General features: G+C 43.9%; 1 protein-coding gene across 2 annotated transcripts in view; it reads left to right on the top strand.

Moving 5' to 3' along the window:
* Positions 1–21,121, top strand: part of LOC144599414 (transferrin receptor protein 1-like) — a 47,503-nt gene extending 26,382 nt beyond the window's left edge. For both annotated transcript variants that reach the window (XM_078410270.1, XM_078410269.1), the window contains exons 13-19: positions 1,568–1,631; positions 2,623–2,690; positions 3,204–3,277; positions 9,003–9,087; positions 13,709–13,930; positions 18,407–18,547; positions 19,923–21,121. In XM_078410270.1, coding sequence (XP_078266396.1) covers positions 1,568–1,631; positions 2,623–2,690; positions 3,204–3,277; positions 9,003–9,087; positions 13,709–13,930; positions 18,407–18,547; positions 19,923–20,165 — 897 coding nt within the window. In that variant the 3' untranslated portion in view covers positions 20,166–21,121. The remainder of the gene's footprint in view (positions 1–1,567; positions 1,632–2,622; positions 2,691–3,203; positions 3,278–9,002; positions 9,088–13,708; positions 13,931–18,406; positions 18,548–19,922) is intronic.
* Positions 21,122–22,331: the final 1,210 nt, after the last annotated feature.

Genomic DNA, 22,331 nt, shown 5'->3' with positions numbered 1-22,331 from the left:
AGCAATTACTTTAACAAAGCTCGGCATCAACTTTTTAAGACTATGTTCAAGGATTATAGCCTTACCGCTCAGTATATCCTGCAACCCCAGAACAAATAACAAGATTTAACCTTAAAATTTGAAAGTGTATCAAAAGTACCACCAAATGTATCAGTTGCAGCATATGGCATTCTGGTTTTCATTCAGAGTCCTCAACTCTAAAGTGCTTTCCCACATATATAAACCCCTTGAGGTTGAGCTTCTGAAGCTGCCAAATATGCTCTCAAATTTCATCTGCATGAAACACAATTTTAAATAGGATTTCATTAATATATTATCTCTGTAAAACAACTTATTGTAACATTGCCCAAGTTTATGTACCTTTCGAGCATGTGGTAAGTCATCTTTGCAATCTCATGGCCTTTACTATTTGAGTAAATGGAAGTGTCCGTGTCTGTTTTTATTATAAATACCTTATTGTAATCTTTTGAGATCACTATCGGATAGGCAGGTAATTCTGTACAATAGTAAAGTATTCCAAACGTATTTAAATGGGTTATGTTGAACCATGCTGCAGATTGAAACAAATATGTCTCAGTTGCATGTTTTAATTCTGTCTTGTAATTTGATTCAGCCAAGTTAGAATTTCTTTAAAAATATCAAACTTGATGTTAATTTAATTGAATAATTTAGCACGCCAAAGATTGATGTTTATTTGCTGTTCATTTTTTTTGGGTGCTGTCTGCTTTCCTTGCCTAAAATACCCAGAAATTTAAAACTTTCATCAATGTTTTCACTGGAATATTTGTGGCAGTTTTCTAATTTGATGGTGCATTTGGTAACCATGAGCACCTTTTGCTCAAAGCCATCCATGTCACTTCCAATCTGCTATCTTTAACCAGTGGAGCTCACCTAAGCTCTTCAAAATATCTTGGAAGAAATTGTGAGTCACTTGGTTGGCCATATCGAAAGGAACTAATGATAATTAGCATTGGATTGTATGGCATTCTAAAGCAAATTTAAGGAGATTGGCTTTTACATACACTGATGAGCCAAAACATTATGACCACCTGGCTAATATGCTGTTGGTGACTTGTGCCACAGTAGACCTTCTGTCAGTTTGGACCAGACGGGATAGCCTTAGTTGCCCTCACGCATCGATGAGCCTTGGGCGCCCAACACACAGTCGCCGGTTTGTGGTTTGTCCCTCCTCGGACCACTGTCGGTAGGTACTCACCACAGCTGACCGGGAGCACCCCACAAGCCTTGCCGTTTCAGAGATGCTCTGACCCAGTTGCCTGGCCATAACAATTTGGCCCTTGTCAAAGTCTCTCAGGTCTTTACTCCTGCCCATTTCTCCTGCATCCAAATCCATCAATTTCAAGAACTGACTGTTCACTTTCTGCCCAATATATCCCATCCCTTGTAACAAGATAATCAATGTTATTCACTTCACCTGTCAGTGGTCATAATGTTTTGGCTCATCGGTGCATTATTCATCTTGAGGGTAGGGTGGAAAGAGGAATATTATCTTAAAAAAATTGAAATAATATGACGTGGCATAATTCTAACTGATCTTTCTTCTCAGGGATACATGTCTGTGTTGCATTTGAAGATCTGTACGTACATTAGCCTCGATAAGGCAGTACAGGGTATGTCCATAATAATATTCCTCTGTTCTTGTCGAAGTATATATTGGGAAATGGGCAAAATTGATTTTTAAATGTTTATACCTGATTCCATTCATTAGTGAACTGAGCTGTTTAATGGACTGTTAAGCTGGTTTGGAAGAAACCTTTGAACGTTGCAATCTGATGGGCTAGTTTTGAAGCAGATACTTGGCATTGCATTGTCAGGAACCTTGGAAGTGAAGAATATTTCTAGTGACTAGCTGAATAAACGTGACTGGCTGTAATATTCAAAGCTGAGTAGTATGTGTTCTTTTCAGTGGCTTTCTGAAGGGTCTCGGCCGAAAATGTCACCCATTCCTTCTATCCAGACATGCTGCCTGTTCCGCTGAGTTGCTCCAGCATTTTGTGCCTATCCAAGAGCGTAATGTGTGTTTATTAGACTTGCAATAATAGTTGACATGGCCAATCCATATAAATTGGAATCTTTATTTAATGTGGCTATTCCTTGCGATTCTTTTTTCTATCACAGACTGATTTGATGCACTGTAAATCATCACAGTCAATTAAATACATTACTTCCATAAATATTGGAACAGAGAGTAGAAAACAGTCTTGAGTTTGTCAACAATACACAGCTACCCAAGTATTTCAGAAAGAGGGGAAGGTGCAAAAAACTGAATTTAAACATAATTGCTAAATCTTAACTGATGAAAGCAAGATCTATTTTTGTTTCCGTCCACCCCCTAAGATCACATATTCTTATGAACTGTTGTAATGACAGATGTAATCGAGAGGAGAATACAGTTTTTATAACATATTGATCATAAACCCATCAATTTGCCATCGTCCCTGTTATTGCTATTTAAGATACACCATGGATATGTTACACCCCCTTGACCTCCGAAATGATCGTTCTCTTTTGCGGGAAGAGGGAAACCTTATTCTCACAGATCTTGAGTATGAGTATATACATTTTCTCGGTGAACTTATTGTGGCTTTTATTCGTTTCCAGGAGGAAACAACTTCAAAATGTATGGCAGCGCCATGTTGCACAGCCTAATTCAAGACTCGATTGAAATGGTAAGAATTCAGTGTAGTAAATCGAAACTGATCAGCATTTTAAACAACTGATTCCACCTGTGGTTTAATGTGGGCAGAGGGCACTCTGAAAGTATTAGCTTATTGAATTTGGGCGATCAGGAAGAGAGGCAAGGGATTTGTGTGCCACTTATTGCTGGCTTAACATTTGGATTGCTGAGTCTACCATATCATGAATGTGTTTTAATAAAAGACAACTGTTGGTCATGTGTAACTTTTTTTTTAAATCAGGTGCACTTTATTCTGTCTTTGCACTTTATTCTGTCTTTGCACTTTATTCTGTCATTGCACTTTATTCTGTCATTGCACTTTATTCTGTCTTTGCACTTTATTCTGTCTTAAAACTGTTACAATTTGTTTCGTTGGGTTGTTGTTTAAATTAATACTGACTAGCTAATTAAATTATTGCATCGTATGGGAGGCGCATTCCCATTCTCGTTGTACCCCTGTACAATGACAATAAAGATATATTGTATTGTATGTGTTTCTCAATAGGTGAACAGTCCTTTATCTTCGGAAACCATTTCCCAAAAAGCTCAAGCAGCTTATACAAATTGGAAGGAAGCAGTGTAAGTTAAAAAAAATATTTGTTCAATTTTAAACTTATTTACATTTTGTACAGTTCGTTTGCTTCTGGTGTTACCATGACTCCATTTTGACATACGTTTGTTAAGTATCTTGAGACATCCTGGGGATGTTGATCACATTTTATATCATACTAGATGACCTGTGGACCCGTTGGGTCCCGTTTTTACTAAAGGTTCTCTGGGTGCGCCTCTGCCGGGCCCAGCAACCCTCCCCCAAATGCGTTCCCAAGGATACCGGGCCCGGCAACACTCCCCCAACTGCACAGGCGCGGCTGCCTGGCCCGGCAAGTGAGAGCGCACTGCGCAGGCGTGGCTGCTGGGCCGTTAAAACTACCCCAGGGCCAGGGGAGGGGGAGCTACTCACCCCGGCCCCGGGCGGCCATTGTGGTGTCCAGTAGTAGGAGAGCGGCCGCAAGGCGCTGCGCCATGTTCGTCCTGCCTGCGACCATCTTATTTGACCTTCTTTCTTCCGCTGCGCTGTACCCTGGGAGGAAGGTCAGGCGGGGGGCATGCTGGGACGGGCGCCGGTCCTCCCTGCGCAACTGCGCAGGCGTGCTGCCGCCGCCGGACACGGTAACCCTCCCGTATTGTGACACCGTATTAGATCAAAATGGCGATCTCATATATGACCCGTTGGGTTCCCATTGTGACGCCATTGTATTAGGTCAAAATGACTTGTCCCATTCACAAGTATAAAGTTTATAAAGTGAATATCTTTTAAAATATAACAAAACCTGATACTGCACACCAGAGGCGAATGGTGAGTAAGGTGGGCCTAAAATTGCGCTTTCATGTACCGTTTTGGCTGTATTTCGGGAACGTACATACAAATATATGCACATACATACAACATGAGAGTTTTAATAATAATATTAAAATCTCTCCTGTGGGCCTCTCCTGGACAACCCTCCCCCAACTGACGATCCTGTGGGCCCGGCATCCCTCTCCAACTGACAAAGCCAATTGCCGGGCGGGGTATCTCCCAGGGTCGTTGGTGGGCGAGGGGAGTAGGAGAAAGGGAGAGGTGCCACTCACCTCAGCCCCATGCGCTGCAACTAGAGCGAGGCGTGGACCCAAAGCCTCTCCTACATTGATCTAGCACCCTCCCCTGCCCCACTCCCCTCCCCCAACCCCACTTCCCCCTGACCCCTACAAACATCCTCGCATCCCTCACTGCGACTGGTCCTGCAGCACATCAAAGCCAGCCTCCCACCCACCTTCGACCCACACCAGTTTGCCTACAGAGCAAATAGGTCTACAGGGGATGCCATCGACACTGCTCTTCACACTGCACTGACCCACCTTGAACACCAGGGGAGCTATGTGAGGATGCTCTTCCTCGACTTCAGCTCTGCCTTTAACACGGTCATCCCGAGCAGACTGGTCACCAAACTTTCCGACCTTGGATTTTCCCAAACCATCTGCCAATGGATCAAGGACTTCCTGACCAACTGCCCCCAGACCGTCAAAATAGGCCCTCACCTCTCCTCCACCATTACACTGAGCAAATAGGTCTACAGGGGATGCCATCGACACTGCTCTTCACACTGCACTGACCCACCTTGAACACCAGGGGAGCTATGTGAGGATGCTCTTCCTCGACTTCAGCTCTGCCTTTAACACGGTCATCCCGAGCAGACTGGTCACCAAACTTTCCGACCTTGGATTTTCCCAAACCATCTGCCAATGGATCAAGGACTTCCTGACCAACCGCCCCCAGACCGTCAAAATAGGCCCTCACCTCTCCTCCACCATTACCACAGGGCTGTGTGTTGAGCCCCATCCTTTACTCCCTCTACACTCACGACTGCGCCCCCACCCATCCCACCAACACCATCATCAAGTTCGCGGATGACACGACTGTGGTTGGACTCATCTCAGGAGGAGATGAGACAGCCTATAGGGATGAAATCCAAAGGCTGGCAGCATGGTGTTCAGTGAACAATCTGGTCCTGAACTCTTCCAAAACAAAGGAACTTATAATTGACTTTAGAAAAACCAGTGTAGAATACGACCCACTCTACATCAATGGGGTCTGTGTGGAAAGGGTACCCGCTTTCAGGTTCCTGGGTACGCACATCGCAGAGGATCTTACCTGGTCTACCAACACCATCACCACAGTAAAGAAGGCACAGCAGAGACTCCACTTCCTGAGGATCCTCAGGAAAACCAACCTGCAGGAGAAGCTCATGTTGTCCTTCTATCGCTGCTCCATCGAGAGTGTGCTGGCATACTGTATAACCATATGGTATGCCAGCTGCTCAGAAAAGGACAGGAAGGCCCTTCAGAGGGTCATCACGACGGCCCAGAAGATCATCGGCTGCTCACTGCCCTCCCTGGAGCACCTGTTCAGCCTACGCTGCCTCAGTAGAGCAGGCAAAATAATAAAAGACCCATCCCACCCCGGCCACCGTCTGTTTGTTCATCTGCCCTCTGGTCGACATTTCAGGTCGATCAAATCCCGAACAAACAGACTTAAGAACAGTTTTTACCCCAGGGCCATACGAGAACTGAACACTACCTTTGCACTAGGCAACACCGTTAAAAAATCTTGTACTTAATATAATTGTATTTATGTATTTATTTGTTTTTGCATTTATTGCATATATGTTTGTACGCACCGTCAGGATTGGCTATTTTTTAATTTCGTTGTACTCGTTGCAATGACAATAAATGAATATTATATTATATATTATAATATATATACTAGACCAAGTGGACCCATTGGGCCCATTCCTCGCAGAGGGGGAAGAGGGAAGGGGAGAGGGTGTCAGTGAGTGAGCCCTGGAACCAAAGCCTCTCCTGTATTGGTGTAGTACACTCAATCCCCCTTATCCCCCCCACTGACCCACTCCATCCCCCCTACCCCACCCCCACATGCACCTCCCCTGCCGCCACCCGCACTCCCCCCAGCCCTGCCTCCACCCCCACTCTCCCCAGGCCTGCCTCCACCCCCCCTTCCCCCCTCTCCACCCCTATTCCCCTCACCCCCACCTCACTCGCCTCCTCCCTGCCCGCACCCCACTTCCCCTGCCCCAATCTTCCCTCCTCCCCAGCCCCACTCTTCCCCCATCCCCACTCTCTCCTCTCCCCCACCCCCACTCTCTCCTCCCCCACTCTCACTCTCCCCACCCCCCTTTCCTTTACCCCCCACCCCCACTCTCTCCTCCCCTTCCCTCCCCCCCACTCTTCCCCACCCCCACTGTCCCCGTTCCCCCCCACCCCACTCTCTCTTCCCCGCCCCCCACCCTCACTGTCCTCCTTCCCCTCACCCCTCCTTCCCACCACCCCCCCTTTCCCCCTCACTGCCACTCTCTCCTCCCCCTACCCCCTCCTTCCCCTCTCTCTCCTCTCCCCTCCTTCCCCCACCCTCCCCATCACCCACTCGGCCCTCACGCCAACTCCTCTCCGCGGATCCGTTGGCGGCGAAAGCCACTTACCGCTACGCGTGCGTGAAGGGAGGAGGAGAGAGCTCCGGAGAGCGGCGGCCGTTGCTGTGGCCCGGCCGAGCTGGGACCACTCGATTACGGCAGCGGCGGCTGAGACCCGGCAGAGGTGGGAGGCGGACAGGGCAGCTGTGGGCTGGGACTACTCGAGGCGGGCAGCGCGGCGGGAGGCGTGCACAAGATGGCGGAGCGTGAGGAGGAGGAGGGGGAGAGCTGCCGCCATTTTTCTGCAGTCGCGACAGGGCTGTCGGTGGAAGCGGCCCTCGTTGACGCCGCCATCGGTGGAAGCGGCCGCTGAAGGAGGAGAAGAAGCTGCCCGCGGTGGCTTGTGTGCGGTAATGGCGTGGGGCGCTGGGCCTGGGCAATAGCGGGGACTCGAGGACGCCGTGGGTTGAAGGGACGGAAGGGAAGGATCAGTGGACCATCAGTCCAACCATCTCCCTCCTGCTCGGCGTGTCCCCCGGGTGTGGGGGAGAGAGGAGAGGCTGATCCCGGGCGGCGGCCTCGCTAACGGCGTCCATCTTGTTTGGGTGAGTGAGGAGAGAGGCCGTGCGTGTCATACGCACAGCACTTCGAAAAATTTGTTTAGAAGTGAAATTTTTTAACTTTAAAATCACTCTAACTTAAAAAATATAAGACCAATTTAAATAAAGCTTGTTATAAACAGTCGCCAGGACAGTGGTGATTAAGGTGGTGCTAAAATTGTGGCGCTATGGTTTACCGTTTTAGCTGCAGGTCCACATGTCCACAACCAAATCTCAAAAATTTGTTTAGAAATTAAAATTTTAAACTTTAAAGTCTCTAAATTAAAAAATAAACGACCAATTTAAATAAAACTTGTTTTAAGGAGCCATGGACCCAAAGCCTCTCCTGTATTGATGTATCACCCTCAACCCCGCCCACTCAATCCCCCCTTATCCCCCTCCTCCCTCCACTGACCCACTCCACTAAATTAACACACTGCGCAATAAATAGTCAATATTGTGCCACCTGCAAATGCATTGTCGCGTGCATGTAAACCCAAGCCCATTGCTTCACTTTCAGTCTTGGTCACACATCTTCCCTTTAACTCTGCACATTTGTAACCCACCCTATCCCTGAATTCCAGCGAGTATAAGCCGAGTCTACCCAGTCTTCATATGAAAGTCCTGCCATCCCAGGAATCAATCTGGTGAACTTTCTCTGTACTCCCTCTATGGCAAGAATGTCTTTCCTCAGATTAGGAGACCAAAACTGTATGCAATACGCCAGGTGTGGTCTCACCAATACCCTGCACAACTGCAGTAGAACCTCCCTGCTCCTATACTCAAATCCTTTTGCTATGAATGCTAACATACCTTTCGCTTTCTTCACTGCCTGCTGCACCTACATGCCTACTTTCAATGATTGGTGTACCACGACACCCAGGTCTCGTTGCATCTCCCCTTTTCCTAATCGGCCACCATTCAGATAATAGTCTGCTTTCCTGTTCTTGCCACCAAAGTGGATAACCTCACATTATACATTATTCCTTACCAACATTATTCACATTATCCACATTATACTGCATCTGCCATGCATTTGCCCACTCACTTAACCTATCCAAGTCACCTTGCAGCCTCCTAGCATCCTCCTCACAGCTAACACTGCCCCCCAGCTTCGTGTCATCCGCAAACTTGGAGATGTTGCATTCAATTCCCTCGTCCAAATCATTAATATATAATGCCCACACACACCTTTGCTTTCTGTACACTCTTTCCCATCTTCCTGTCCAGTATCTGTAGGAGCCACAGTTACGGTCAGTGGCCACCACCTGTAGTGTGCAGGCATAGGGGGAGGATTTGCTGCTCAATGTAGAAGTGATCTCGCCAGAATACCGCGGGTTTTATTTACTTTCCTGTAGTTCATGTCAGGCATAGCACGTGCAACTTGGCCAGACAAATCTGCAATAATGACAGGATAAAAATCATCCACACAGGCACGGTGCAGTACATTGTTGTGGCATGTGTGGATAATTTTTATCCTGTCAATGTTGCACATTCTTTGACTTCTCAGACAATCTGGTCATTATGCACCTGCGGACGGAAACCAGGAAGAACAAGGTTCAAGAAAAATGCTCTTAGTCAGTGCTTCTCAGGATCTCTAATTGCATTGGAAAGGTTGTCTGGGCTCTAGATCTCAATATAAAATGAGATGAATCTCGTCAGAAACCCACTTTTGAAAGATAGATGTAATAAAAAATTGCTTTTTGTCTTATTTTTTCTAATTGTTATTTCTTTCAGTTTGGCACCAATTCCTCTGGATTCCAGTGTTTATGCATTCTTGGCAATTGGTGGGATTCCAACTTTTGGACTGTGTTTTGTCAAAGTAAGTCCACCCTAAAATTCCATGCGAGGGAGATTTGTGGTCAAATCCATCTTTCCCTCTGTCCATAACCCACTCCAAAGTGGTGAAAACCTGTGAAATTAAATAGGTGCGGCTCCTGAATGGACGTGTGGTGGAGTTAGGGTTGCACCTTAACAGCAGGGGGACCAACATTCTGGCAGGCAGGTTTGCTAGTGCTACACGTGTGACTTTAACAAAGTAGTGGGGGGGAGGGGTTGACAAATTGGGAATATGAAGATGGAGTTAAAGGGGAAGCGAATACAGGAGAAATTGCAAAGGACTCTCGAATAAATGGGAACAGAAGTTCTGGATGGGATAAGAGAATAAGGTCAGGCCAAGAGGACCAGGGCTGGGAACTGAATATTCAGGGGTACACAACGTATAGAAAAGACAGACAGGTGGGGAGAGGGGGCGGGGTCGCTCTGTTGGTAAGGAATAATATTCACTCCCTTGCAGGGGGGGACATAGAATCGGGAGATGTAGAATCAGTATGGATAGAAATTAGGAATTGTAAGTGTAAAAAGACCCTAATGGGAGTTATCTAAAGGCCCCCAAACAGTAGCCTCGACATAGGGTGCAAGTTGAATCAAGCTAAAATTGGCATGTCGCAAATGTAATGCTACGGTGGTTATGGGAGATTTCAACATGCAGGTGGACTGGGAAAATCAGGTTGGTAATGGACCCCAAGAAAGAGAGTTTGTGGAGTGCCTCCGAGATGGATTCCTAGAACAGCTTGTACGGGATCCTACCAGGGAGAAGGCAATTCTGGATTTAGTGTTGTGCAATGAACCTGATCTGATAAGGGGACTCAAGGTAAAAGAGCCATTCGGATGCAGTGATCACAATATGATCAGTTTTACTCTACAAATTGAGAGGGAGAAGGGAAAATCGGAAGTGTCGGTATTACAGTATAGCAAAGTCAAGTCAAGTCAATTTTATTTGTATAGCACATTTAAAAACAACCCACGTTGACCAAAGTGCTGTACATTTGATTAGGTTCCAATAGGAAAAAAAATGAAAACATACAGTAGCACGCAAAAAGGGGATTACAGAGGCAGGAGCTGGCCAGATTTGACTGGAAGGAGGCCCTAGCAGGGAAGACGGTGGAACAGTAATGGCAGATATTCCTGGGAACACTGCAGAAGTTGCAGGATCAATTTATCCCAAAGAGGAGGAAAGATTCTAAGGGGAGTAAGAGGCAACCGTGGCTGACAAGGGCAGTCAAGGACAGCATAAAAATAAAAGAGAAGAAGTATATCATAGCAAAGAAGAGTGGGAAGCCAGAGGCCAAGGCAAATGTGGATCCCTTGAAGTCAGAAGCAGGGGAATTTATTATGGGGAACAAGGAAATGGCAGACGGGTTGAACCGGTAGTTTGGGTCTGTCTTCACTAAGGAAGATACAAACAATCTCCCAGATGTTCTAGTGGCCAGAGATCCAAGGGTGACAGAGGAACTGAAGGAGATTCACATTAGGCAGGAAATGGTGTTGGGTAGACTGATGGGACTGAAGGCTGATAAATCCCCAGGGCCTGATGGTCTGCATCCCAGGGTACTTAAGGAGGTGGCTCTAGAAATTGTGGACGCATTGGTGATCATTTTCCAATGTCTATAGATTCAGGATCAGTTCCTGTGGATTGGAGGGTAGCTAATGTTATCCCACTTTTTAAGAAAGGAGGGAGAGAGAAAATGGGAAATTATAGACTAGTTAGCCTGACATCAGTGGTGGGGAAGATGCTGGAGTCGATTATAAAAGAAGAAATTGCGGAGCATTTGGATCGCAGTAACAGGATCGTTCCGAGTCAGCATGGATTTACGAAGGGGAAATCGTGCTTGACTAATCTACTGGAATGTTTTGAGGATGTAACTAGGAAAATTGACAGGGGAGAGCCGGTGGATGTGGTGTACCTCGACTTTCAGAAAGCCTTCGACAAGGTCCCACATAGGAGATTAGTGGGAAAAACTAGAGCACATGGTATTGAGGGTAGGGTACTGACATGGATAGAAAATTGGTTGACAGACAGAAAGCAAAGAGTGGGGATAAATGGGTCCCTTTCAGAATGGCAGGCAGTGACTAGTGGGGTACCGTAAGGCTCGGTGCTGGGACCGCAGCTATTTACAATATACATTAATGACTTGGATGAAGGGATTAAAAGTAACATTAGCAAATTTGCGGATGATACAAAGCTGGGTGGTAGTGTGAGCTGTGAGGAAGATGCTATGAGGTTGCAGGGTGACTTGGACAGGGTTGTGAGTGGGTGGATGCATGGCAGATGCAGTTTATTGTGGATAAGTGTGAGGTTATCCACTTTGGTGGTAAGAATAAGAAGGCAGATTATTATCTGAATGGTGTCAAGTTTGGAAAAGGGGAAGTACAACGAGATCTTGGTGTCCTAGTGCATCAGTCACTGAAAGGAAGCATGCAGGTACAGCAGGCAGTGAAGAAAGCCAATGGAATGTTGGCCTTCTTAACAAGAGGAGTTGAGTATAGGAGCAAAGAGGTCCTTCTGTAGTTGTATAGGGCCCTAGTGAGACCGCACCTGGAATACTGTGTGCAGTTTTGGTCTCCAAATTTGAGGAAGGATATTCTTGCTATTGAGGCCGTGCAGCGTAGGTTTACTAGGTTAATTCCCGGAATGGCGGGACTGTCATATGTTGAAAGACTGGAGCGGCTAGGCTTGTATACACTGGAATTTAGAAGGATGAGAGGGGATCTTATCGAAACATATAAGATTATTAAGGCATGTTAGAGGCAGGAAACATGTTCCCAATGTTGGGGGAGTCCAGAACCAGGGGCCACAGTTTAAGAATAAGGGGTAGGCCATTTAGAACGGAGATGAGGAAAAACTTTTTCAGTCCGAGAGTTGTAAATCTGTGGAATTCACTGCCTCAGAAGGCAGTGGAGACCAAGTCTCAATGCATTCAAGAGAGAACTAGATAGAGTTCTTAAAGATAGCGGAGTCAGGGGGTATGGGGAGAAGGCAGGAACGGGGTACTGATTGAGAATGATCAGCCATGATCACATTGAATGGTGGTGCTGGCTCGAAGGGCCGAATGGCCTACTCCTGCACCTATTGTCTAATGTCTAAACATCTTGGGCAGAGCCTTTTCTGGAACTCGTGCATTGTTAAAAGTATTGACAGCCCATTGGAGTTCTGATAGCCAAAAGAAACTTCAATTTAGAAAAAGCTGATGGTGCTTCAACAGTTTTGCTTTTAGAGTTTATCTCTTGAATCAATTGTAAGGGAAAGGGTTAATCAAGGCTCGTAAAGTCCTTAAAAGTCCTGGAATTTGAAACTTTTTCAAAGCCTTGAAAGTCCTTGAATTTATCATAGGTCCTTAAGTCCTTGAAAAATCACTTTTTATGATAAAAGTATGATTTCGTGCAGTAATGTGGCGTTTTTCCATTGTTTATAATGCGTATTTTTATTCAAAGTTGGGATATGTAAAACAGATATTTTTCAATCCACGCTTCATTTAGTTGCCAGTGGCCACTTGCTGTCCCATTTTTTTTATGGGCAAGGTATGAGACCAGGAGCTGGGGGCTGATAGGTATGGACAAGTCTAAGACTACACCTGGTTTGTGTTGACAAGGTATGAGACCAGGAGCTGGGGGCTGATAGGTATGGACAAGTCTAAGACTACACCTGGTTTGTGTTGACAAGTGGTCAAAATGGGTTCTAATTTTATACTGATCAGCCCACTTGTGTCCAGAACTGATTTTCTTTTGAGCTCTTAATGTTCCTAAGCAAGGCCAAGATACGGTACGTGGTTGCTGCATTGTTTAGGGCATAAGTAAGATTAAGATGATGTGTTTTAGACTAGAAGGGAATCAGGGCTGTGGGAAAGCAGGCAGTGCAACTGAGTATTTTAAAATCAGCCATAATCTCACTGAATGTGGATTAGGTTTGAGAGCCAAAGTAACCAACTACAGTGTGTTTTTCATCCTTTCTATTTTGTTAATTTTTTACTGTTTTGTGGTTGAACTTGTATATATATCCAGCAAGGTATCGTAATATGTGAAGAAAAATTCCATGTCCAGATTCTACTGCCATTTCTGCCACCGACCTTTGTCCCAGCACCCTCACCGTGCCACCACCCACTCTCCTAACCTGAGCAGGTCGCTTTTGAAGTCTTTGCCCTCTTCCTTCTGCAATTTTGAGGCTGTAGATTTTTTTTTCTGTACTCATTGCTTGAAGATGGAGTATAAGTTCAAAACATAAACCGTAAGCTCGCATGCCCTTAAGGTTTGATTCAAAATTGGATATTAGAGTTACAAGAGGAAAGAAAAATGTCATTCTAATTACTGGAGATTTGAAATAAAAGCAGAATATGGTGGAAATACTTAGATTTGGCTGTTCCGTGTCGGATGTTAATGTTTTGGTTTTGGTCAATGTCCTTTCAACGTCTCTGTTGATATTGCCAAACCTGTTTGAGTAAATGCTACATTTGTTTTTCATAGTCGATATTTGTTATATACTGACATTTTGGTTAATAGCTGAACTACTGATGCTGAAAGCAGATTTAAGTTCAATTAAATTGTTATTGTTAAATTTATTCTAAAAATATTAATGTATATTCATTATTTTTTATTGTAATTTTCAGGACAATTATTATCCATACAATACAGAAATGGATACAGTGGATACTCTCATGGCGTTCACAGAGAACAAGCTGGAGGCAGTAGGTCGTGCTGTGGCTGAAGTTGTTGGAATTTCAGTCATTAAGCTAACCAGGCATCATAGTCTTCCACTTGATTACCATAAACATTCTAAAGAACTGGTTGATCAAATTGTTAAAATTCAAAAATACGCACCATTGCTGGAGGTAAGTAAAGTGTTGAATTCTTACTGTCTCGTTTATAGGATAAGAGGCAACATGGTATTGATAATTAGTAAACAAAGTTTGAGCTGTAATCACATTACTGTACTTTTATTAGAATTGCTTGCCTATTGAATCATGGACATTAATAACCAAGAGAAGGTAAATGGCTATTGTGTACTGTAAGGGGTTTCTGCGCCGAGCTTTCGCCCGACCTAAGGTCCCCGTGCCTTGCTCTGATCCCTTGACCAGGCCGCGCACACTGGTTCCCCGTGAGTGGTTCGACCCACTCACCCCCTACGGTTCTAGACACTGGACTTAGATGCAGGAGCGTTTATAGTGCAGAAAATTCAACCAGACCAGATTTGAAGACCAGGGTTTAAATGGAAAAGGCTTTTATTGAGCGCTTGGGACTATTGTCCATGAATACTTATACAGTTCTATAAGACATATCTATAAGACACATACCGAATTACATGAATACTTTTGACTATGAATCATAAAACGCACAGTTCTACAAGACATATACATGAATACCTTTTACTCTGAATTCTAAAACGCACAGTTCTACAAGACATACACGACTGTAAGATGGGGAACGTACGACACATCGCAAAATTGACCAACACATATTCCTTTACACACCCACGTTTATTCAAACCACCCTCCCCTCTACACTAAACTATGTCCAGGATATGCAGGATTGGGGTACATGCTCACCATGGGGCTATTACTGGGGTTACTGGCTGTTCGTGCTGCTTCTCCGCTGCTTTCCGTGAGGGTCGTGCTTGTCCCGTGAGTTTCTTCCTTCCGTTTCTTGCGTTCTTGCAGGTTTTCTTGCAGTATTTCTTCTCGAGTTGCGTGCCTGTTCCTCTCTCTTGCATCCGTTCTTCTTGCCTGTCTTTTCTTCCTCCTGCATCCGTTTGACTTGAGTTTCTTGCATGAGTTTAAAACCCAAAAGTCGTGGCCAGTTATACTAATTCTGGCCCGTCCTATCTCCCGCCAGATCTCGGGATCTCTTTGTTTAAAAGATATGTATTGAGTTTTCTCTCTGATCTGCGCTTATGTCCGGGGGGGGTACCGGGGATGGCCAGACGGTGTTAATTGGTATTTCGTTGCGAGGTGATGGGTTTAACTGGTTTCCCATCACCTACCAGGTAGTTTTCTATGGGCTATTGTGCCCCCTTAACGAGATTAACTGTGTAGGTCGGCTTGGGGCATTGTGAGTATGCTGATGTCAGCGCCCCAGTGTCTGGACTTCGACCTGGTTTCGCAGGTTTCTGCATGGCCAATACCCATCCATTGTTCTGGCCGTGGCTTTGCAGAAACCTAGAGACCGGGCTGTAAGGTTTTTGCTCTTGTGGCTGGTCACGAGGTCCTGCGGCCATTTTAGGACCCACAGATTGTGACATCCCTTGGTAAACTGACCGCAGCCTTTCTCCGCTATCAGCCCCAGTCTCCCGTTTAAAATGTCCAAACTGTAGCTCTTTGGTTTGGTGTTGCTTGCAGAATGAGGGAAAACTTCTCAAATCTTACAGTACCTTCCAAAATCTGTGTGTTCTTCACACCTGGAAGGACCAAGATAGCAAGTGTATGGGAAAGGTGTATGGGTCGCTGAAATTTATTTTCTAGCTTCCCACAATGCTAGAAAAGCATTTGGTCAATCTTTGAGGATATATGCACCTTAAGATTGCTTTAAGACTGCCAGCACCTGATTTATAATGTGGATAAGTATTAATACATCACTATTCATTTCCTTTAATTCCTTAGGTTCTAAAACCTCCACAGTAAATGTAGTTCAGAAATATTTAAGATCTCTCCCATCTCCTGTGGGTCCACACAATGAAAACCACTTTGATCTTTATGATGCTCTATTCTCTCTTCCATTTGCTTCGAATGTATCTGCAAATATCTTGGGATTCTGTTGCCTTAACTGCCAGAATTATCTCATGTCCTCTTTCCCCTCCTAATTTCCCTCAAGTGTTCTCTTACATCTCTTGTACTCATTTGCTTGGCCCCAGCTCCTTATACTCGTCGTATGCTTTTTTTGTTCCTGACCAAAACCTCAATATTCCTCATTTATTGGGGTTCCCTAAACCTGCCAGCTTTGCCCTTCACTGTAACTGGACTTCTAAGCAGGGGTGACCATTAGAAGAGGGTTGCATCTGAACCTGAGGGGAAACCAGGGAGGTTCGCCAGTGCTATTCGAGAAGGTTTAAGCTAGAGAGGCAGGGGAACGAGAGTAGGAGGTCAGAAATTGGAAGGATTGCCAACTCATGTCTTTCCTTTAAAAGCAGGACTTTTGGCCCACCATGTCCATGCTGACCATTGATCACCCATTCACACTAGTTATATATTAATCCGCTTCCTCGTCCACAAATTTACCTACAAATCCACACATCTTTGGGGTCTGGGGGGAAACTGGAGCACAAGGAGGAAACCCACGCTGTCACAGGTAGAATGTGTAATCTCCACACAGACAGCAACTGAAGTCAAGATAGAATCAGTCTCTAACATTTGTCTTGTCCCTTGTTTGGGGGGAGGGTATAATGTAGTCCCATCAAAATGATCATCCTCGTATTACTCAGCTCCCCCCATCCATATATCATCACCGGATGAGCCACTTAAATATCGCCACTTGATTTTGCCATGGTGTTCTCCCTAACAAAAAAATAAAACATTCCCTCCTCTCTTACCTCCTCTTCTGTTACACATGTCCCAGTCCCATGTACCAATCTATGCCCTGAATTTCACTGCCGTAACTATCAGGCTTCTTGCATCAAATTCTCTATAGATAAACTTATGTTTGTTGGGAGGCTGCGGTTTCCATTTCACTTGCAACCAATATCATCCCTTATTTCTTCAAATCAAGTTTAGGGTGATAATCTAATGTTACCATTGGTACCACCTTCCCTGCCCTCAAATTATATAACCTGGCAATATTTGTGTACAGAGCAAATGTGTCCCTGTGTCACAATGGAACAATGGAGCCACAAAGGTAAAGGAACTATAAGAAAATAACTGCAGATGCTGGTACAAATCGATTTATTCACAAAATGCTGGAGTAACTCAGCAGGTCAGGCAGCATCTCGGGAGAGAAGGAATGGGTGACGTTTCGGGTCGAGACCCTTCCCCGAAACGTCACCCATTCCTTCTCTCCCGAGGTGCTGCCTGACCTGCTGAGTTACTCCAGCATTTTGTGAATAAAAGGAAAAGGAACTGGTCTGTTCCAGCTGTTTAGGTACTGCCACCTCGACTCACCTTTTGAGTGCTAATTTCGGACCTGTTGCAGAATGATTTATCGTGGCGTTACTTTTTATTCTGGCGCAATTACATTTTTATAACTAAATCTATGCTGAGATGGCTTGCTATCTGCCCACATTCTTGTATTTGGCTTCAATGCAAGTGAAGGTAGGTATGGGAAGATAGGACAGATGAATGCGTGGCTGAGGAGATGGGGCGGCAGTTCTGATTTTTGGATAATTGGGATTTCTTCTCGGCAGAAGTGACCAGTACAAGAGGGACAGGTTGCACCTGAGCCTGAGGGGAAACCAGGGAGGTTCGCCAGTGCTATTCAAGAAGGTTTAAACTAGAGAGGCAGGGGAACGAGAATCGGAGTAGGAGGTCAGAAATTGGAAGGAATGATAGGAAGATCAGTAAGTCTCAAAGGAAGGATAGGCAAGTAGAGGTTAATTAACATGATGAAACTGATGGCCTAAATGTGTATACTTCAACCAAGAGGTAGCATGGGTAAAGAGAATGAGCTCGGAGCCTGGGTCGGTGTTTGGAACTATGATGTTGTTGGCCATAAGAGAGGCTTGGTGGCATGAGTGACATGATTGGCAGCTCAACGTTCCAGTACTTAGCTGTTTGTGGTGTGATGGAGAGGGAGGTGGAGGAGTTGCTTTATTAAGCAGGGAGAATGTCATGACAGCACTCAGAGAGGACATACTCAAGGGTTTGTCTATAGAGGCAATGGAGCTCAAAAATAAGAAAGGTGCGATCACTCTAATGTGAGACTCAATATAGCAAGTGGGAGATAGAATATGAAGACAGGCTACGGACAGATGCACAAGCAACAGGGTTGTTGTGGCTGATTTTAACTTCACTAGTATTGTCTGGGACTTGGTGCAAAAGGCTCTGACGGGGCAGACATTTTTAGGTATATCCAAGAGGATTTCCTAAAACAGTATGTGGACAGTATCTTCAGTTTAAACAAGCAGTTCCTTCCTACACATTTGAGATTAGTTTACCTTGGCATCATATTTGCCACAGACATTGTTGGCTGAAGGGCCTATTCCTGTGCTGTACAGTTCTATGTTCACTGTCTCAATGCTATTATTATTTTAAAAATCTGTATGTTGTTGGAAGTAGATATCCAGATAAATGTTGTATTCAGATGCAATCGATTTAGTGTTTGACAGGAAACTGGTTAGACACTGCAGATGTAATTGAAGTTGACTTGAATTGACCTTTTTACAGGCCCGTGGACTGACTATGCAGTGGCTGTTTTCAGCACGTGGAGCCTACTACCGTGCTGCACATGGTCTGAAACTTGAAATAGATGGTTCTGATTTGAATGATGCTTTGCTCTGCAGAGCCTACAACAATCGAATGATGAGGGTAAATCTCCACTTTTGTGCATTCCTGCTTTGGTTTACATAGAAAAATATGATTTTATGTTGCTCTTTGTGGCACTAAAACTTGGGGTGAACGTGAACATTCAGGATGTATTTTTGGTCAGCCGGGTAGAGACCAGACGTGGGAATGTACTGCTCGCATGGCATTTGGGATCTTGAATTTTGGAATTTTAGATTTATTATTTGGACACATCACTGATATTATTGTGTAAGAAAATAACCAGATGCTGGTACAAATCAAAGGTATTTATTCACAAAATGCTGGAGTAACTCAACAGGTCAGGCAGCATCTCAGGAGAGAAGGAATGGGTGACGTTTCAGGTCGAGACCCTTCTTCAGTCATCATGTTTTCCGTGGGGGAAACAGTTTTTTATCAAAAGCAAAAAGCATACTTGTAACAATGGGCATTGTTGGTGCAATGTTGGGCCTCCTCCAGTGCCATAGTGAAGCCCACCGGATATTGGAGGAACAGCATCTCATATTTCGCTTGGGCAGCTTGCAGCCCAGCGGTATGAACATTGACTTCTCCAACTTTAGATAGTTCCTCTGTCCCTCTCTTCCCCTCCCCATTCCCAGTTCTCCCTCTATCTTCCTGTCTCCACCTATATCCTTCCTTTGTCCCGCCCCCCCTGACATCAGTCTCAAGAAGGGTCTCGACCCGAAACGTCACCCATTCCTTCTCTCCTGAGATGCTGCCTGACCTGCTGAGTTACTCCAGCATTTTGTGATACCTTCGATTTGTACCAGCATCTGCAGTTAATTCCCTACACGTTGTTGGTGCAAAATGCTAGCAGAAATCAAAGCACAAATTATGAAAAAAGAAGCAGTTACATTGCCAAAATATTGCTGAACATATTTTTGCTCTGTGTTTATCAGTCTTGATTAAACAATCAAAATAGTCACGAAGGGTTTAGATTGCAGTACTAAATGTGAGCAAAGGGAGAAACATTGTTCCATCTGTCTCATTTAAATAAACAGTTGCTTGGAACATGGTCACTTGCCAGGTCTTTCAAGCAGTTGGTGTGGCAAATTTACAAGTTTTATTGATGTATTGCAAAAACTGCATCTTGGGAACCCAGTGAAGCAATTACTACTTGGGCTAATGAAAAAATTGCTTTGCCGTCTATTTTCCCACTTCAACCAAGTTTTTGAAAATATCAATTTGCATAAAAGGATGCAAACATTACATAATAGACCTCAGCTTACTTCATTGGTGTACAAAGTTTCATCTTATGCTTTGCAAGAATCTGGAGACCAATCTGTTGAGCTGAAAACATTTACAAAAGGGGATAAGTATACTTTACCCAGTCTTGTTTTATTTTTTGTTAAATGAATAATAATTCTGCTTATTCCAACAGGTGGAGCACAATTTTCTTTCTCCTTATGTGTCTATAACCAGTTGCCCATTTAGACACCTACTTTATGGCAGAGGACACCACACATTTGATGGTATTCTGGAGCAGTTGACACTCCTGGAGAAGACGCCAGACCTTGTTGATTTCAATGTGATTCGTAATGATTTGGCATATGCTACCTGGATAGTCCAGGGAGCAGCTAATGCACTTGCTGGAGAAGTGTGGACAAGCAACAATAACTTCTGATCTGTGACTTCAAGGACATTTATGATGGTTTGTCAGTAGGCATAACATTCACTCAGATGCTGAGACATTATTGCCTTTGGTAGTTGCAGAATTTATGAAGTAAACATGTTGAATAGAAACTAAATGCAGGATACTTTCAGCAAATCAGGCAGCAAATGTAGAAAGGGTCAATATTTTAGATCCAAGATCCTTTATCAAATTCACTTAATTTTCCATTAGAAACATCTTGTTACATAAAGCTGCAATTTTTTTAATTTAAGCACAAAGGCAAATATATAAAGTTTAAGAACAGACAAGTGATTTTTGTTGTAAAAGTGAAATGGCAATAATATCTCAGCTTTGTCATTTGTAACATCCTACACTTTATGCTGCTGCAAGCCATTTTTTACATTAGCCTTTAGAAGAGAATGCTTGCATTGTGAACAAAACTTGCACCATTTCACACCACCAATTATATTGCAGGTGTAATATAGTCATTCAAGAACAGTTGCTTGGAACATGGTCACTTGCCAGGTCTTTCAAGCAGTTGGTGTGGCAAATTTACAAGTTTTATTGATGTATTGCAAAAACTGCATCTTGGGAACCCAGTGAAGCAAGTACTACTTGGGCTAATGAAAAAATTGCTTTGCCGTATATTTTCCTACGGTTAATTTAGTGCTGATTTCCCATTGTGCAGTGATGAGCAAAGGAATACTTTAAAACCTGAAGCAATTTATTGGCAATGATTGATAGGATGGGTTGTGGGGACTTAATGAATGGGGAGTGAATTGTTAACCATGGTGAAAAAATTGACACGGTCAAATGAAGCATGTAAATTGCATGGGGGTTAGGTGAGAGATATGGGGGAGGTGGTGAAAAGCAATTTATAACAAGGATATATTTCAGGCCAAAACAAGGGTTACTAGTGAGCTGCACTAGAGCTTTACAAAAGAGTAGGTGGCATTCGGGGGGGGGGGGGGGGGGACCATTAATGATAAAATGTTTCTCATGTTGGAAATTTGTGAAGTGTAGCTGTTAAAACCCAGTGTAACTGTTAAAACATTCATTCTATTAGAAAAATACTTTTAAAATCCACGAGGGAGAATTTCCTGCCACATGTAGAACACAACTTCATTGACAAATTAATGAATTAAGCTATTTACACAGTGCAAATGTTTATGTCATGAAAGTAACTGGGAAAATGAATAAAGAGATTAACAGTTAAGCAGACTGGTTGGGAAGACTGAAATGAGAAGACAAAAATGCACCCCTAGATCTTGAACGTTGAAATTTAGTTTATGAGGCAAACACGTCAAATTTGAGCAGCACTTTTATGTAATGCACTTAGTCTGAATTTCAATGGAGTGCTGTGGTGATTGAAAATAACACTTTAATTTGGGAGAATGTGAGGTAAAAAAAATTGGGGGGGGGGGTTAAATGTGCATTTAATGTGTATCTGTTAAGATTGGAATTTTAATTACTGTCACAATTGTTAACAAAAAACTGCAAAATACATTTGCTGGAGGAACTCGGCAGGTCAGGAAGCATCTGTAGAGGAAATGGACACGCCATTTTGAAACCCTGTCTGTCCACCTCCCTCCACAGATGCTGCCTGACCCACTGAGTTCTTCCAGCGTTCTGTTTTTTGTTTAAGAATCCAGCAACTGCAGTTTCTTGCTTGACAAAAACTCATGCAGTGATCTCCCCAACTCCTCAGTAATTGGCGTTTCTCATCTGGATTTTTTTAAATTATGCTCCCAAAGATAGAGACACATCTTTTAAAGCAGTAACCAATGGTGCAATTCAGTAGATTATGCAGCTAATGCATATTTAGGTGAGGGGTTACCTATCTGGTAGGAGTTGTGCATCTCCTGATCCAGTGCAAATGGTTCACCTCGTGCAAACATTTTGAATTGCCAAGAACGGATGTCAGACTTAAAAAGTATACCCAAAATGCACCTAATTGCTTGACTTAGTTTCTGATTAGATTTTTTTAGAAGCTTTGTCATTAACTTTTCAATCTTTGACCAACAGTCTTTTACCATTTGCAAATGATGGGTAACCCTTTGTTCATCACATTTTCCCATTGTTAATTGTTAAAATATGTGGTGAAATGTGTAATGTAAAATGGATTAACACTCGTGTCCCATACAAATCTATTCCATTCTCCAATTTCATGGGATATTT

The sequence above is a fragment of the Rhinoraja longicauda genome, chromosome 13 (assembly GCF_053455715.1).
Source record: "Rhinoraja longicauda isolate Sanriku21f chromosome 13, sRhiLon1.1, whole genome shotgun sequence".
Taxonomy (NCBI): domain Eukaryota; kingdom Metazoa; phylum Chordata; class Chondrichthyes; order Rajiformes; family Arhynchobatidae; genus Rhinoraja; species Rhinoraja longicauda.
Note: the sequence above shows the minus strand (reverse complement) of the source record. Positions and strands in the feature narration are given on the sequence as shown.